Source organism: Lepidochelys kempii, chromosome 5 (genome assembly GCF_965140285.1).
Source record: "Lepidochelys kempii isolate rLepKem1 chromosome 5, rLepKem1.hap1, whole genome shotgun sequence".
In the NCBI taxonomy this organism is placed as follows: domain Eukaryota; kingdom Metazoa; phylum Chordata; order Testudines; family Cheloniidae; genus Lepidochelys; species Lepidochelys kempii.
The window spans coordinates 84979456-84996447 of NC_136384.1; the positions used below are offsets into that span (position 1 = coordinate 84979456).

The 16992-nt window shown below is 40.6% G+C and overlaps 1 protein-coding gene across 4 annotated transcripts in view; it reads right to left on the minus strand.

Moving 5' to 3' along the window:
• Window positions 1–899: 899 nt before the first annotated feature.
• The window catches only part of LOC144930558 (uncharacterized), an 87464-nt gene continuing 71371 nt past the window's right edge, over window positions 900–16992 (minus strand). Inside the window, exons 1-5 of one of the 4 annotated variants that reach the window (XR_013635825.1) lie at window positions 8145–8248; window positions 6357–6456; window positions 5350–5381; window positions 4556–4691; window positions 900–1230 (exon numbers count right to left, since the gene is read on the minus strand). Coding sequence is in view for 3 of the 4 variants with exons in the window: in XM_078852856.1 (XP_078708982.1) it covers window positions 1170–1230; window positions 4560–4691; window positions 5350–5381; window positions 6357–6456 (325 nt within the window). In the remaining variant the exon portion in view is untranslated. Of the gene's footprint in view, window positions 1231–4555; window positions 4692–5349; window positions 5382–6356; window positions 6457–8144; window positions 8249–16992 lie in introns of those variants that run through there. The other 3 variants (XM_078852858.1, XM_078852856.1, XM_078852857.1) reach the window with 3 other exon arrangements.

Sequence of the window (16992 nt, forward strand, 5' to 3'; positions counted from 1 at the left end):
CACAAAAGGCATCTTTGACCACACACCCTTCATGAGCTATGCCAAGCTGTCTGCCCTGCAGCTCACAATCTGGTGCCAGGAGCACAAAGCACCATTTTAAAAAAAGGATACATACATGAACACCTTATATGAACTGCTACTACAAGGAAAAGGTAGTAGACACGACAGTACCCATCACTAAGTTGGCAGAGATGGCAATGGCCAAAATAGCTATGGCTGGGGCACAGGTCAGTGAAAGATTAATGCCATGGCTGGTGAAAACACTGCTTAGTTTTAGCAAATCATGGGATGTACTGTTGAGTAAACCAATTAGCACCGTACTATCACTGGCTGGCATTAGGCAGCTTGTGAAATCAGAGTGGATGGGCTGTGAAAAAGAAGGAAATTCATTCACAGAATCTCTTGAGGAAGCCCTGATGGGGTTGGCAGAGTAAAGGGATGTTGGAAAAATCTCAATCCACTGGGAAGGGGAGCTTGATGTAAAGAATAGGAAGTACAGAAGGAAGTGGTGACATCAAGGGACATGATTGTGTGGAGAAAGAGGTCTTAGAAGACCACATTGTGGAACAGATAAGAGGAGACATAGAAATCTAATGTTCCTATACCTTGGAAAGGGGACAGCATGCCACAGTGTTGCAAGTGGGTTATTCTGGATTGGGAATAAAATTATTCTATAAAAGGTTATTGCAATGCAGATGCCGTGAAAAAATGAAGTGCAATCTGTGCCCTGGGTTCTCGATTTCGTCCTTCTTTCTTTAATGGAAATACAATGGGTCACCACTAAAACATTTAGATTGCCTTAGTGACTGAAAAGGTGTTGTTAAACCTTTCCAGATGAAGACTTTTTTCTTAGCTTGAATTTCAAAGAGATGAAGAGACAAAAATTAATGAAATGCACACTAAAATTTATATTCATTAAAGAAGCTTACAATTAAATTGCATGCATCAGGGAGGGCATGTCTGGGAGCTTTTATCATTCACTGCCTGCTTAGGCTTTGTTTGTCCTTCTGGTGATTACGGTGGTAACAGTGGCAGCTCTGGAAGGACTGATAGTGGTGGCTGCGACAGTAGGGATGGCTGCTGTCCTGACTTTGGTAGCTCTTGCGGTTGTGGCTTGTGAATTGCCCGCGGTGGTGGCTGAACTGGCAGCTCCAGCTGCAGTAGGCTTATTAGCTGTGGTGGTGCCGGCCGGTGTGGCAATGGTATTGCCAGCTACGCAGGTGATGGTGGCTGGAGAAGTTAAATGAATTTTTTTAAAATAGTAAATTTTCAGACAACATCAGAACATAGAGGATCAGACAAACCTTTACAGAACACTGTCCTACTCTAGGAAGACCACTCATTCTTAGGGTATGTATGAGGGCGTAATTTACAGCTTGGGAAGACAGCTTGCTAAAGAGCATAGCCACTACTGCAGAGGGGCTAGCCACCCCAAGTATGTATCCATCCAGATGTTAGGCACACACTCAGGGCCATTTGCACCACTGTGGCTACACTCTACCTATAGCATGCCAGCTCAGCCAGCACTAGTGCAGGCATGTATGTCTCCTCGATCTGGGAATTACGCCCCCAGCCTCCAGTGTAGACATTCACTTAGAGAGATTAAACCAATAGGACTCTACAGAGATCACACTGAAATCCATATGGTTTAACTGATTACATCCTTTCTAGAGAGGTTTATTATTATTTAAACTAGCTGACAGAATTCCATGGCAGCAATTTGATTTTCAATTACATTTTATAGGATATTCAAAAAGATAACCAAAGAAAAGCTCTCATTCTTTATTAAATTAGGTAGGACTTTTCCAGGAGGGATCAAATGCTGTTGTAGTTTTATGTGGGATTATCCCATTCCAGGGAGGGTAGCAATGCAAACATAAAAGGGAAAACATTACATAATTTAAGAGCTGAGGTTCTGATTCTGATCCACAACAGTGTATCTGGACTGGCTCAATCGGTGCAACTGCTGGTTTGCACTATTGTAAATGAAAGCAGAATCAGGCTCTAAGACGTCACATGGAGCAGTCTAGCTAGTTTATTTTAGATTACATAATACTTATAGGAACACTTTGAAGATTAATCTTAAAACTAGTGAGGGAAAAATATTGAGAATGATGGAAAGGGGGCTATTCTGTCTTGTTTTGTTGGGCATGACTAAAAAAATCAATTTTTGTGGTATGTTTTGAATGTTACTTAAGTAGGATGTATCTTGGTTGTAATTGAAATTGTAATTTTGAAATGGGTAATATTGTTTGTCTTGTTGTGTATCCTGAAATTACATATTTAATTCTGATTTAACCAGAGGGAGTAAAGAGGCACCAAAACAACTCTGAATGCTTCATGATCTCTTTTTCTTTAGTGTTTTGAAATAGAAATAATAAGACTCTTTCCAAAATCTACATTAACATTCTATTGCTGTTAAAAATTCTTCTTGAAGGAAGTGAAATAAAAAATACTTTATCATGAAGGTGTTTCAAAACCACTTGATCAAAACTGATTAGGTGAATTCTTGACAAGCTGAAACAAAATGTTACTGTTCATGAATATGTTCAAGGGGGCATTTTCAAAAGCATGCAAGGGATTTAGGAACACAAGTCCCATTGATCTTAAATAGGGCTTCTACTGCTAAGCCCTCTACACACTTTTAAAAATCTCCCCTAAAATTCTTGAATAATTAGGAAACTGATAAATGTTTGGGTCTCCTTAAAACACTTTTGTTGGGTTTCATATGTAGAAGTTAGTGATAATAATAACTGTGATTCCAAGAGAAAAAAAAACACAAATTGTCTGAAGTTCTGAAGGAAACAAGTGCTTTTGTGATGCTCTTATTTTATATTAGGGTTCTCTTCATTAATGGTTTGTAAAGGGTTACTAGATGGTCAATGAATGTTATAAGCAGATTACAAACATGAACAGAATATGTTCTATATGATTGTAAACACATCAATGGAAGCTTTTATAAATGGTTACAATCTATAGTTATAAACAATCTATTGAACAGTTGGACTCTAAAGCAATCTATTAAAATCAATTTATTAAATCATATGTTATATTTTTATTAATCTTTTCTAAATCATGGATGGATGGAACCCTAATACAAAAATTGACTGTAGTAACTAAGTTTTCCAGTTTGGTTACTGGTTCTTGAAACAAAGGAGTTCAGCTAACTGGTAACAGAAATTCTCCCTGAGTTATCTGGTGCTCAGTAAGAGTAGAACAGATTTTATTAAGTACATTCAAAAGATTCTATTAAGATTCTAATCACTATGTTAAAATACAGGAGAGTACATAATTGGATTTTTTCTAAAGATATGTTATAGCTCAAACAAAAGATTTGGATTTGCGGAGAAATTATTGTGTGAGGTTGTATGGTCTGTGTCATGGAGGAAGTCAGACTAGATCAGTGGTTTTCAAACTTTTTTCAGGCAACCCAGTTGAAGAAAATTCTTGATGCCCATGACCCAATGGAGCTGGGGATGAGGGGTTTGGAGTTTGGGAGGGGCTCAGGACTGGAACAGAGGGTTGGGGTTCAGGTTTGAGGGCTATGGGATGGGGTTGGGGGTTGGGGGTTGGGGTGCGGGAGGGGGCCAGGGCTCTGGGCTGGGGGTGCAGACTCTGGGGTGGGGCCAGGGGTGAAGGGTTTGGGGTTCAGAAAGGGGCTCCAGGTTTGGGACAGGGCTCAGGGCTGGGGCAGGGGATTGTGGCATGGGCTTACCTTGGGCGGCTTCCAGTCAGTGGCGCAGCAGGGGTGCTAAGGCAGGCTTCCTGCCTGTCCTGACACCGCGGACTGCAATGCACCCCGGGAGCGCCCAGCAGCAGGTCTGGCTCCTAGGCGGAGGCACGGAAGTGGCTCCATGCGGTTCTCGCCCATAGGCACCACCCCCTCAGCTCCCATTTGCAGGTTCCCGGTTAGTGGGAGTGCAGAGCTGGTGCTCGGGGAAGGGGCAGCACACGGAGCCCTGTGCCGCCCCCCTCCACCCTGCCGCCTAGGAGCTGGTCCTGCTGCTGGCCGCTTCCGGGGCACAGCACAGTGTCAGAACAGATAGGGACTAACCTGCCTTAGCTGGGCAGCACTGCTGATGGGACTTTTAATGGCCCAGTCGGTGGTGCTGACCAGAGCCATCAAGACCGAGTGCCTTAAATTCCATGAGCCAGTATTGGGTTGCGACCCGCAGTTTGAAAACCACTGGACTAGATGATCACGATGATCTCTTCTGACCCTAAACTCTATCAGTCTATGAAATGGAATATACTGTTTGCCTCTGAAACCCAGAGATCTGTCAACAAAATAAAAGAGTAAATAACCTCTAAACCTTAGAAAGGAAAAGCTTACCCCAAGTAGGAAATGAACTAACTGTTGTACTGTCAAAAGTGCTGCTATGCTAATCCCCCATGCCACAGAGCTACTGACAAACCCGACCCATAAACAGCGGGGACAGAAAGAGTGCACCTACGCTAATGCTAGTATCATAGCAGCTATACTGCAAGTGCAGTAAACGGGCACACCACTGAGAATTGCCTATAATATTATCCAGTGTTAATATGTCACACTCACATACATGTGGGAAGAAGGAAGACACAATACCAAAGCAACGCAATTCCTGTGCTCAGTGTTGATAGCATAACCAATGTACACATGCAGGGTCCCTGTCTCCAGGATGTCACAGTGCTTACTGATTTTAGACACATGACTGAAAAAAATAAATGAAATATGATGACAAGACTGTTTATGAAAGAAAGAAAATAAACTTTACAAGAAGTCTTTTCTCACTTTTGTTTCCTACGTACCATGAAACATGTTCAGTGACCACAGTTACGGGTCACATTGTAGTCTATGTCAGACAACAGTATGTTCTGTGACACTGGCTTGTGAGAGGTGACATCAGTTTCCAGTGTCAGCTAATATAATGTACATATGTATACATATGGTAATAATGCTGAGTGTTGTATTCAGTGAAACAGGATGTGTTGTGTGCAGGCTGGTGTTGTTTGTGTGAAGTCACATTGCATTCTCTGTGAGGTTTCACGTCTTTTCTGTCAGGTTCCAATCTACTGAAAGTGAGCTCCATGCTAGGTCACCTAATGTTTTACTACATATTGTATTCCATTTCAGGAGATTTGGGGATCAGTACCTGGTGAGATGTTCTCTTTGGAGGAGTCACCCTTTCTTCAGTCAGTTGATATCGCACTGTATATGGAATAACTCTGCATTCCATGTGAGGCCTTGATGTGTTGTGTGTGTGGTTACATTGCCTGCATAGTTGTATTATGTAAAACAGTAGAAATATCTTAAATAGAACAATGTGTTTTTGTTCAAATTTGGAGTTTAAAATTGGAACACAATCTTACCAGGAAGCCAAGAGATAAGGAACTACAAGGATCTATAATATAAAGAGAAAAGTAGTTTAGATTTAAGATATGGTACTAACTAGAGCTAATTGAACCTTTTTCTGTTGAAAAAGGCCTTTTTGTGGAAACTGAAATGTTTTGAAGAAACATATTGGTTTAGAGAAAAATTTAATTGGGAAGTCATTTCTGGCCAAACTGAGAGTGAGACAACACAGTGGTTAGCAAGCTGGCCTGGGATTTGGGAGATCCAGGTTCAAGTCCCGGCTCTGCATGATTAAGAGCACAAGTTTGTCCTCCCAGATCACAAACACACTTTCTCACACACAGATTTTTTCCTTCACAGGGCCCCTACCAGTGAGGCAGGAGTCTGTTTTTGGCACCAGCACAAGAAGAGTAGGGTTGGGAGAGCAGAGTACTGGAGGGAATCAAGGCAGCTTGGGTGGGGGAGCAGTGGGAACCTGGGACTTGGGGTTGTTTCAGGGACGTATCAAGGGACAGCTTCAGTCATTCCATCGCTGCTTCCTGTTTCCCATTTGAACCCCCAAATCACTCCCCAGTCTGTTTTCCCTTGAGCTCTGTCCCCAGTTGGTTCCCCCTTGAACCAGTTCTGACTGTTTCCTCAGCCTGTCCATCCCTCACTTTTCTCTCCTCCAAATTCTGGTGGCACGACCCTGAGGTAGCTGGTGCTGCTACCTCTTACTCCCTGGTGACATCTGAATACAAGGCTACTCAACCCGCTGGGTCCAAGCTTGGGCAACTAGCCAGTGCTGCTGCCCATGTTGCAACATCCACCCTGCTATTTTTAGTGCACTAGCTTAAGCAGAGCTAGTGCATGTCTGTCTACCTGGGCTGGGAGGCACATTCCCAGCTGCAGTGTAGACATATACTTGGAGAACAAGGGAGGCACTTAAACAGGATGAATGAAGTGTTCACAAATATATTACAATGGTTAATATATGATCAATTAATGTAAACAGAATATGTCAGCACAAGCTGTTTAGTCTCACCTTCTCTGGCTGCCTTTCTTCATCTCTCACATATTCTCGGCAACCAGCAGTTGTTGCTATCCTAATTGTGACATCACAGTGAGAGTTCTTTATGGAGAGGCTTGCAACAGTGAGGAGGAAAAGGCAAGTGAGAGCAATTTAAAGTATTATTAAATGAGCGTGCATTACACTCTTATTCATGGTATATGCAGTATATATTTTTCCAAAACTATACTGAATTTTTGGCTGTTTGTGAGCCCCAATTTGGAAAAGTGTTTAGAAATTTTGAACCCAGAAACAACTGCAGGTGCAATTCCATTTCAAATCTTCACCCTTGCAGATCACCAGGGTATAGGGAAGCTAGGAGAGGATGTTTAGGAAGCAAATCAAGGACAAGAGATTACCATGTCCCACTAGACCACTGACAGAGTTGTCTAGATGTTGGACAGTATTCTTGCCCAGGGTCATCCATAATATAGATTCTACACTTTGACAGAACCTGTTTTGTGTCAAGATGACAAAGACTAGCCACTATATGCAGTCATTTGACCCTTCATCACTTGAACAGACTCTTCCATATAATATTAAAAGAGTACAGTAACTTTTTAACCTAACCTTACACACACACTCAAATATAATAAAGTACTACTAGTACCTAGCTTTTACACCACACTTTTCATCAACAGATCTCAAAGGGCTTTACAAAGGAGGCCAGTAGCATTATCCCCATTTTACATATGGGGAAACTGAGGTACTGAGTGGTGCAGTGTGTTGCCCAAGATCACCAGCAGAGCCACGATTTGAACCTAGCACTCTGAAGTCTGAGTCCAGTGCTCAATCTTCTAGACCACACTGCCAAATATCCTGTTTCATTGCCTGTTCCTGGTTGGAGCCTTCTAGGGCATTAGTGAAATGTTAATAAACAACAAAAGCAGCTATGGAGACCCTGTTTAAAGTTTCTCTGTGCATAAGAACTATACATTTTGATACACAATGGGTTCTATACCAGGGCACCTGACCCTGCATCACTAAAGTCAATAGAGTTTTGCCACTGAGTTCAGTGTGCAGGATCTTGCCCCAGCTCAGCATTTCTTCATCTAGTGTGCAGTAAATTTGTCTGTTCTTACAAGGAATATGCCTGTTTTAGGACTATGGTTATTTGGACCACAAATTGACCAAGTATACTATTTTATAACTAGTACCCATTTTACGAGCAATAATTAACAAATTGTCAGAGAGGAAAGAGAGGTGCTTGATATCATGATTCTAAATAATATCTCTTGGGGCAGGGGAATGGGACTTCAGATATGCTTTCACAACTATGTTTTTTTTTTATCTTGAGAATATTTTATCTCAAGAATATTTTACATCTGTTCTTTCTTCTGTGAAAGCATAGTCCATCAGATCACATGCTGTGTTCCCTTCACTGATTAACTATTGCCTTGTGTTTCCCCCACTTCATCTTGTAAATGTAAAGTTTCTTCTTATGCATCTGAGGATCTGATTATGGAAGGCATTGCTTTGAAGGTTGAAGGGACATACATACATAACAGCATAGAAGGGGAGTGCTGTAGGATGCTGTCAAATAGTAAAAACAAGATTACCTTATCCAAAAAAAATGTAAATCTGTGTAGAAACTTCCCCCTGGTTTGTGCAAAGGCTGAAATAATATTCAGGGAGTAAGTCCAAAAGGAAATTTCCAGCAAAGATTGACAAGAAGAATCTAGAATGCATGTACTACATGTAAATACAATGTACAAAATAGAATATGGAACTTCCAGAATACAATAATAACTAAGCATCACATACTGAATAATTCTTTATCCCCAAATTGCATATATGCTGCTGCTGACTGAAATCCTAGTTGATAGCTTTTGAGGCTTGTTGCGTAATGATGAATGTCATTTGTTGATGGAAGCTGAGAAAAGATTAAGTAGAGATTTCCAGGGTCAACCTATTTCCCATCCATTCAGATTTACTATCATTTCAAAAGCTTTCTTTGCTGACATACAGAGTCACACGCTGATGGCTAAACTTTAAATATGGTAAGGGATTAGACAAAGCAATATCTTGTTGCCACTGCTGTATCCAGGTCTTTATTTAAAATATTTTTGTGCTCCCCATGAAAACTGCAGGATCAAGTATTGACATTTTTGTATGCCCAGCTCTCCCATAGAATGAATGAGTCTAATCAATTCAAAAGGAAATTCTGCCACTTAAAAACCCTGCTCATGATCATTTTGTTTTTTTACAACTAAGCAGTCCAGATAAAGGACACATAATCATCACCTTTTTACACACTACATTTCCAGAGATTCATAGAGATCTCAGACACTTTTACTTCATTTAATTTTACTATCAAAGGGCTTCTGAAACATATATTCTTATAAAATTTACACATGTGTGTGCAGTCAAGTCAGGTAACTGCACTTAAGATTCGATTTCTGTGCAAATGAGAAGGTGGCACTTCTCATGTGTAAATGAAAAAGTTTCAGAAGCCCTTTGAAAAATGTAGCCAGAGCAATCCTATTAATTCTGCTTTTGTGAAGAATATGTGCCTTACTGGAGTTGTAAACAAGTTATATAATGTAAACGACCTCACTGAAGTCATTTGCATTGTTGTTGTGTTGGTCCCAAGATATTAGACAAACCAGGTGGGTGAGGGCCAATAAGAGATATTACGTCATTTACCTTGTGCCTCATTGAAGTTGAATAGCTGATCCCTTCAGCCTTTTTGTTTGTTTGTTTTCATATTCTGGATAATCAAGTGCGGTAGTTGCAGCTACACCATTATTCCCCTGTACTGCACCTTTAAGTTTCTAAGGTGTTTGTAGGAGCAGTTGTTATTTTCTGACACTCAGTTGATGTAACACGAGGAGACAAAACACTGTGCTGTCTCACAAAGACCTTTGTTATGTTTTATCGGGTGCTCCAACTTAAAATAAAAATTGAAACTGAACCTACATGCATGGCCATTGTGTATGGAAAATCATAACAGGTTAAAACATTATTAGGTATTAAAAATACCATCTGTAGAACTGCCAAGTTTTCACCAGGCATGATATTATGCAAAACGAATGAATTAATATTTTTATAAAAGTGCAAATTAATACTGGCAAAAGGCATTGGCTCTGTCCTGGTAAAGGACATCCTTGATTCATCACCAGCAGTACGGCAAAACTTCTCATGCACACAGCATGTTCTTCAACTGCACTGCGGGGCGAATGGGGCACTTCGGTCACCATGGCCCTTGCAGTTCTTGGCCTTTCTACTAAGATTGCCAGCTAGTGTAAAGTATGGGGGTGAGTTTACACCATGGGAGCTGGAAAACAGACCAAAATGAATCTCATATAGGCCATCAAAGATCCATTAGATGGGAACAACTTTTCATCCCTACTGGCATGGGTTAGATTGAGGCTATGTCTACACTAGAGACTTTACAGCTGCATGGCTGTAGTGATGCAGCTGCACCGCTGTAAGATCTCTCATGTAACTGCTCTATGCCAACAGGAGAGAGCTGTCCCATCGACATAATTAAACCACCTGCAATGAACGGCGGTAGCTATGTTGGCTGGAGAAGCTCTCCCACCGACATAGTGCTGTGCACACTACCACTTATGCCAATGAAATGTATGTAGCTTGGGGGCGGGGGGTTTCACACCCCTGAGCAACGTAAGTTTTGCAGACATAAGAGGTAGTGTAGACATGGCCTTAGACTGGTGATCTACAGGCAAAAGAGTCTGAAGCTCATTAGCAATATCTTTAGGTATCCAGTCTCCTACTAAGTGCCAGCCTCCGTTCCAAAAGTTGATTAAATCAGGTTCTGACCTGTTGAGTTTACACAGGGAGCATCCTCCCTCTCTGACTACAAAGGTCAAAACTCTCACACACTGCTCAGTGAAAACACTCCTAATTAAGTGCTCCACCCCATTCTTAAAGGAACAGCTCTCATTAAGCAACACACACACACACACAAACACACTAAAAATACAACAAATATTAACACAATGATCAAATTCACTTTCAATACAATGTGCTGTAAGGTAAGATCATTCCAACTATTCAAGATCCTCACACTAATTAAAGAGGCTGATTATATAATTCTGTCTCCCACGTCAGTTATCAGTAGGGTCTGAGGCTATGGGCCACTTCCAATTCAGCTGTAAGACCAACTGGTGACAAAAGCAAACTGGGACCCTGTGTGAACCAGTTTGTAGAGGTAGTCTGCAAGACAGTACTAGAATATTGGGTGTCATTATTCCTGGATTCTGTTCCTGCCTCTGAGGGGCTAAAAGTGAGCAGGCCTGTTTAAGGTGTTCCAAATTAGGTACCCAAAAGTTGAGGCTCCCCAATCACTGAGCCTTATGTCCTTACTGTTTTTTGTTTTGTTTTTCTTTGCAAATGTGGCAATAAAACGAAGTAGAAGAAATATCAGCACATTTCATAACAGAGGCAGAAGAGCTCATTAAAAGATTTGGGCTTGTCTACACTTAACAGGCTGCAGAGGTGCAGCTGCATCTGTAGCACTTCACTGAAGATACTACCTACACTGACAGGAGGGCTTCTCCCACCAGTGTAGGCAATCCACCACTCCCGAGTGACATAATTATATCAACATAAATTGCTAGTGTAGACAGACCAACCCTCTATTTCCCACCCACTGTGTGTTGTTTTGTCTTCCAAACTACTTTTCTTCCAAGAGAACAATTTTTATTCCCAACAAATATTAAATGTGGGAGTGCAATCAGCTATCTACATAAGGCAGAGACGCTTTACAGGTTTAGTGGAGAAGCATATTCCCATGGTCCATATATCATTTTATAGCTTTTATCTACTTTGAGTAATTTTGTTTCAAGGTTCCTCTTGTATTGAGGGATGAATCATACACCACACAATACAGTGAAAACAGTTAGATACCTCTCAGGTCTCTACCATTAATTTTTTTTGCGTTATATTTTAATGGTAAATCACCATTATGACTAGATACATGGGTTTTAAATTATACAGCTGTGTGCACATACAATATTATTTACACATTCACAGACATAGGGAGGTAGTTATGAATTAGGAAATAACCTGGGATCACTAGCTACTTCTTTTGAGACACATTCCAAACCAGGAATCAGTTTGCATCAGCGTTTGCAGTGAGATGTACTGCTCTAAAAAGCCTCTCTGGATCAGATAAAACTATACTAAGGCCTTGATCCTGCTCCCATTTCCTTCTTTTTTTAATTAAAGATACAGAAAAAGGAAAATAAAGTTCTAGCATTAGAAATGTAAAATATTAAGAATGGCTTTCATTTTAACAATATTTCTTATTGCCTGTCCCCTTTCACTATAAAATGTTTTTAGCAGGAAATCCCTGATTGACAGTCTTTTAGATGATATTAAAGATCATAATAACTGGGGGGAAGGGAGAGTAATGCATAATCCACCAGTGCGGACTCAGCTGCTCATTCTTTCTTCCTCATTTCCAATAAAAGGGCATCAGACAGCAAAGAAGGGTGTGGGGAGCAGGCCTCTTGTCATTGAGGAGGTAAAATAAGGGAAGGAAGTTGGACTGCGCTGTTCCATCTGTCCCGGTATCTGGGCACACATTGGCATATAGCTCAGACCAAGACACAACCAAGAAAAAAGCAAACAGCAATACTCTTCTTGCCCTGCTCCACTCCCCTTTATCACTTTTCCAGGTATAACACTCCTCTTTCACTCCGGCAGCGTGTAAACTGGTCCAGCTTACACTAATTTATACCACAAAAAGAAAAGGAGTACTTGTGGCACCTTAGAGACTAACAAATTTGAGCATAAGCTTTCGTGAGCTACAACTCACTTCATCAGATGCATACATTGGAAAATATAGTGGGGAGATTTTATATACACAGAGAACATGAAACAATGGGTGTTACCATACAGACTGTAACAAGAGTGATCAGGAAAGGTGAGCTATTACCAGCAGGATAGCTGGGGGCGGTGAGGGGGGGACCTTTTGAAGTAATAATCAAGGTGGGCCATTTCCAGCAGTTGACAAGAACAGGAGGGGGGGAATAAACAAGGGGAAACAGTTTTACTTTGTGTAATGACACATCCACTCCCAGTCTTTATTCAAGCCTGTTAATTGTATCCAGTTTGCAAATTAATTCCAATTCAGCAGTCTCTCATTGGAGTCTGTTTTTGAAGTTTTTTTGTTGAAGAATTGCCACTTTTAGGTCTGTAATCGAGTGACCAAGGAGATTGAAGTGTTCTCCGACTGGTTTTTGAATGTTATAATTCTTGACATCTGATTTGTGTCCATTTATTCTTTTACATAGAGACTGTCCAGTTTGGCCAATGTACATGGCAGAGGGGCATTGCTGGCACATGATGGCACATATCACATTGGTAGATGCGCAGGTGAACGAGCCTCTGATAGTGTGGCTAATGTGATTAGGCCCTATGATGGTGTCCCCTGAATAGATATGTGGACACAGTTAGTGATGGGCTTTGTTGCAAGGATAGGTTCCTGGGTTAGTGCTTTTGTTGTGTGGTTGCTGGTGAGTATTTGCTTCAGGTTATACCAGCATCCCAACCTGTAACTTGCACCACCACCATTAAAGTCATCTCTGAATTTGGCTTCCTCAAGCCCTCCTGATTATGAAGAGAGAGATGCTCTTCCAATCAGTGAACAGAAAATTTATGATGTGACTTAGGTTACCAACCAGTTTGAATTTCAAAATTAATACCTAGAATAATTACAGGCAGCATGCTGTTAATAAGCTATCAAAGGGTGAGGGGAAATTAAAAACGATATGTTCATACCACATTTACTAATAATTAATAAATTTGAAGAAACCACATTCTGCTCATGCATATTGTGAGCAGAAAAGGAGGTTACATTTGTTAGTGAATTATTTGCTGTGAATTATTTACTTATCTCTAAAACTGATTTGATGTGGAGGTCACAGATGGCTAATATGCAGCACCAGCATATACTTGAACAGTCATTTTTGTAACCCTGACCACACTTTTATCAAAGCAGAAATCAAAGGTACTCTTTTTGTAATCTTGTTTGTGCGCTTCATTCTATTATACCAGTATAATCTTTTTGATTATTTCCCTAGGAGTTCTGTACAGAAACACCCAGAAGAGGCATATTAAAGGAGGTTAAATATTCTGAGATATCCATCAGTTACACCAAGAAGCTAAAAGGAACAAGGAAATAAAAAATGACTTTCCAGCATAAATGAAGGGTTCATTGCGGCAAAACGATCACCTTTTCATTTCTGAAGCAATACAGGGATATCTCCCCTGCACGGGGTCTGTTACAGATAAAATTGCCTCCCCCACTCCCATGTCAGCTGTAGATTAAAATACATTCACTACCATCAAGGACAAAAATTCTATGCAAAAATTATGTGGTTTACAATTGCAGAAGAAACTGAAATTTGAAACAGAGGAAACCAAAAATTATAAAGGATTGCAGCACACTGAAATTGCATGTTATCTTTTGCAACTTTTATCATTTTTAATCTTGGATTTGCTCACACTATAACCAGTTCTAGGTGGGGAACAAAGGGCCAAATCCTGATCCCAGGGAAACTCATGACAAAAGTTCCCATTTGACTTCAAATTGGACCAGGATTTGAAAACAGTCCGATTTCCTTCTCCAGACAGATTTCTTCAAAGACTTAAGTCTTCCCTGTTTTTTGTCTATACACAGAAACACCTTACCTCTACCCCTAACTGGCAAGAAAATTGTGCCCTCTCCTCACAGAAGACGACCTGGCCACAATGATCCATGCTTTTGTTATTTCAAGACTGGACTACTGCAGTGTTCTCTAGTACCTGTGCTACAGCTAGGGTGGGAGAAATTGAGAATATACTCAAGTGTGGAAACAGCCACTGTACTCTGTTATCAACTCTTTTGTAGCTGCTCTGCCACTCAAAGAACATTAACCAGTATTCGGCTTAAGCCTTATCTACCAAATGGGTTGACCTACCCTCCTTCCTTCCTTGGCTGGTAAGAAACTTAATATGTCCCCCTTCTGCACATGCTTTATGAAAAGTCTTTATGTACATTATCTCACAATCTTTTTTCCACAGGACTCATTCAGTGCACCTGATGGCAATCATCAAGACTGTTCAATAAAGAAAGAGGCTTTTGTAGGACCCCCCTGACCTTATATAAGTCTGGTATTTCCTAACTTCTGAGGGCTAAAATTTGCAAGCTTAATGTTCTTTTAACTTGGAGGGTGGGAAGTTTGGGAGTGAGATAATGTGTGGTAAAAAAAATAAACGTGCTCGTTCTCTTTCATTTATGGTAGGCCCATACTTTCAAGCTCTTACAGCTCAAGATCTGTGCACCTGTTGGTACATTTATGGTAAGTATGTCTAAAGGACTTAATGCCACTATATTTAGAGCATGTTTGTGTATGTACTTTTTCCACACACAAATACCACAACTACACATTCAAATCAGGCATTTTCATAAATGAATGCTTTAAATCCAATTTCTGTGTTAAAATGCCTGATGTGTGCATTCAATTGCATCATTTGCATGGAGGCATCGAGGCATCTGAACTACAGCTGTCGTGAGGTATTGCAACAGCTCACATGGGTGCTGTTCAAAGTCAAACTGTTCCAAAACGTTTCAGCATTTCAGAATTGGAAATTTATCAGAACTTTCCGTTACCAAAAAAAAAAATGATATTTTAATTTCTCTTTCAGATTTGGGATGAAAATAAGTTAAAATATTGGAATTTCCCATGGAATGGAAATTCTGATTTTCAGCCAGCGTTGCAGACTAACCCCTGTGCTCAGAGAAGGTTTAGACAACTAGTTGTTAAAATGTAAAGGGCCACCAGCACCTCCTCTGCACTTGCACTTTCGCCACTGCTATCACGGTGGAACTGCATCAGTGGGAGAAACTGTAAGAAATGTTAGGGGAAAAGGTTAGATCGGCAAAGCCAGAGGGTTCATTGTGTTGTACTGGGATTATACCTTCAAGGCTTGAGCTTCCCAGACAGAGAGTCTGAATGGAGTGTGGTGACGTTCTTGTTATGCATAGCCATTTGAAAGAGGATACATAATAAAGCAGAGCACTTACAAAGCAGCTTAAATAGTGCGACCGCTGAATATTAATATGCAAGAAGATAGAGAGCTACCTAACAAAGTCACACATAGGGAAATAGGCGGCATGTCTAGTGAATAACAAATACGAGCAGCACTGTTACCATTGGAGCTGGAATGGCACACGTGCAACACCGAATATTGTTTATATGACTGGAATTTGTTTTATGATGGGATCTGCTGTCTTCACAAAGGTGCCCTTAGCTGTCCAAAAGATACTGAGAAATTACAAATGCACAAGGAGTGTTAAGAAAAAGAGAACATCAATTCTGATTGCATTGGAAGTTCTGTCAAGGTTACTGTTTGTCTTGCCACTTTACATTGTTGTTCATGGCAGTATCACTCAGAGCCAGCTTGCTTATGGTAGGTGTGATGTGACACTAAATAACACAGATATCAGAGTAGCTTTCAGTCTAAGCCCCAAATTTCCTGTGTGAACAGTGATTATAACCCTGTTTAGAAACAATATTCTAAAATATATGTCTACTGACCAAAGGACAAGACTTGACACATATTCTTTCCTATATGAGTGGGAGTAAAGGTGCAGGGAAGGGAAGATAGAAACAATAAAATAATTCTATTAACAGAAAACAAAATCCATAACCATAGTAACTGCTCAAGAGTTACAGATCTGATTACTGCCCACCAAAGTGCCACCCATATGGCTCTGTCAATGTGTATCCTGGCGTTCTGTTCAAATTAATTATAACACAACCAATTAGACAAAACAAATAGATATCTGGGCACCTAGTTACCCCTCAAATGAATGTGTTACCCCTTCTTCTTAATCTGTCCCAACTTGTATTTATCTCAGATACCCTGCTTCCTTCCCCAGACCTGAAGAAGAGCTCTGTGTAGCTCAAAAGCCTGTATCTTTCACAAAACAGAAGTTGGTCCAATAAAAGGGATCTCATCTACTTTGTTTCACTACATTGATAAACGCAGTATTGTTTTAGCCGTGTCTCCCCAACACACTGATAAATAGCATTTAAAATAAAATGCACGTAGTCTTGAGCCAAAGCACCTACCTTTCTTAATTGAGTATTCATGGCAGGCAATTACACTGGTAATAGAGGTATAATCAGAAATTGACACCACTTTAAACACACAAGGGTGTTTAGTTTTCCGATGTGGTGTATAATCTTCAAATTATTTCTTCCTGGTCTGAAAAAGGCCTTTTCCTAGTAATCAAAACACATCAAGTCTTTTTATGCTGGGCTGAAGACATAGGATAAAAATGTATAAGGGATGTAACATTCTTGCTTCAGGGCAGAAGCAGATTACTAATTGTCTGCCAACAGGAAAAAATTCCCCTGTTATTCTACTGCAGCACCTTGTGCTGGCTACTGCTGCAGGTGGAACCTGTGAGGAGGTGGATCACTGGCCTTACCACTTTGGCAATTCCTATGGAAAACCCTACAGTTCATGTAGCACACTGTTGCAAAGTTTGCATACTGCATTTCTTCCTACAGGAGCTGTTTTTCTGTGTTCTTCTTTTACTGTTCATTTTGTATTACAGCAGCACTTAGGAACTTAGTCATGGACCAGTAAC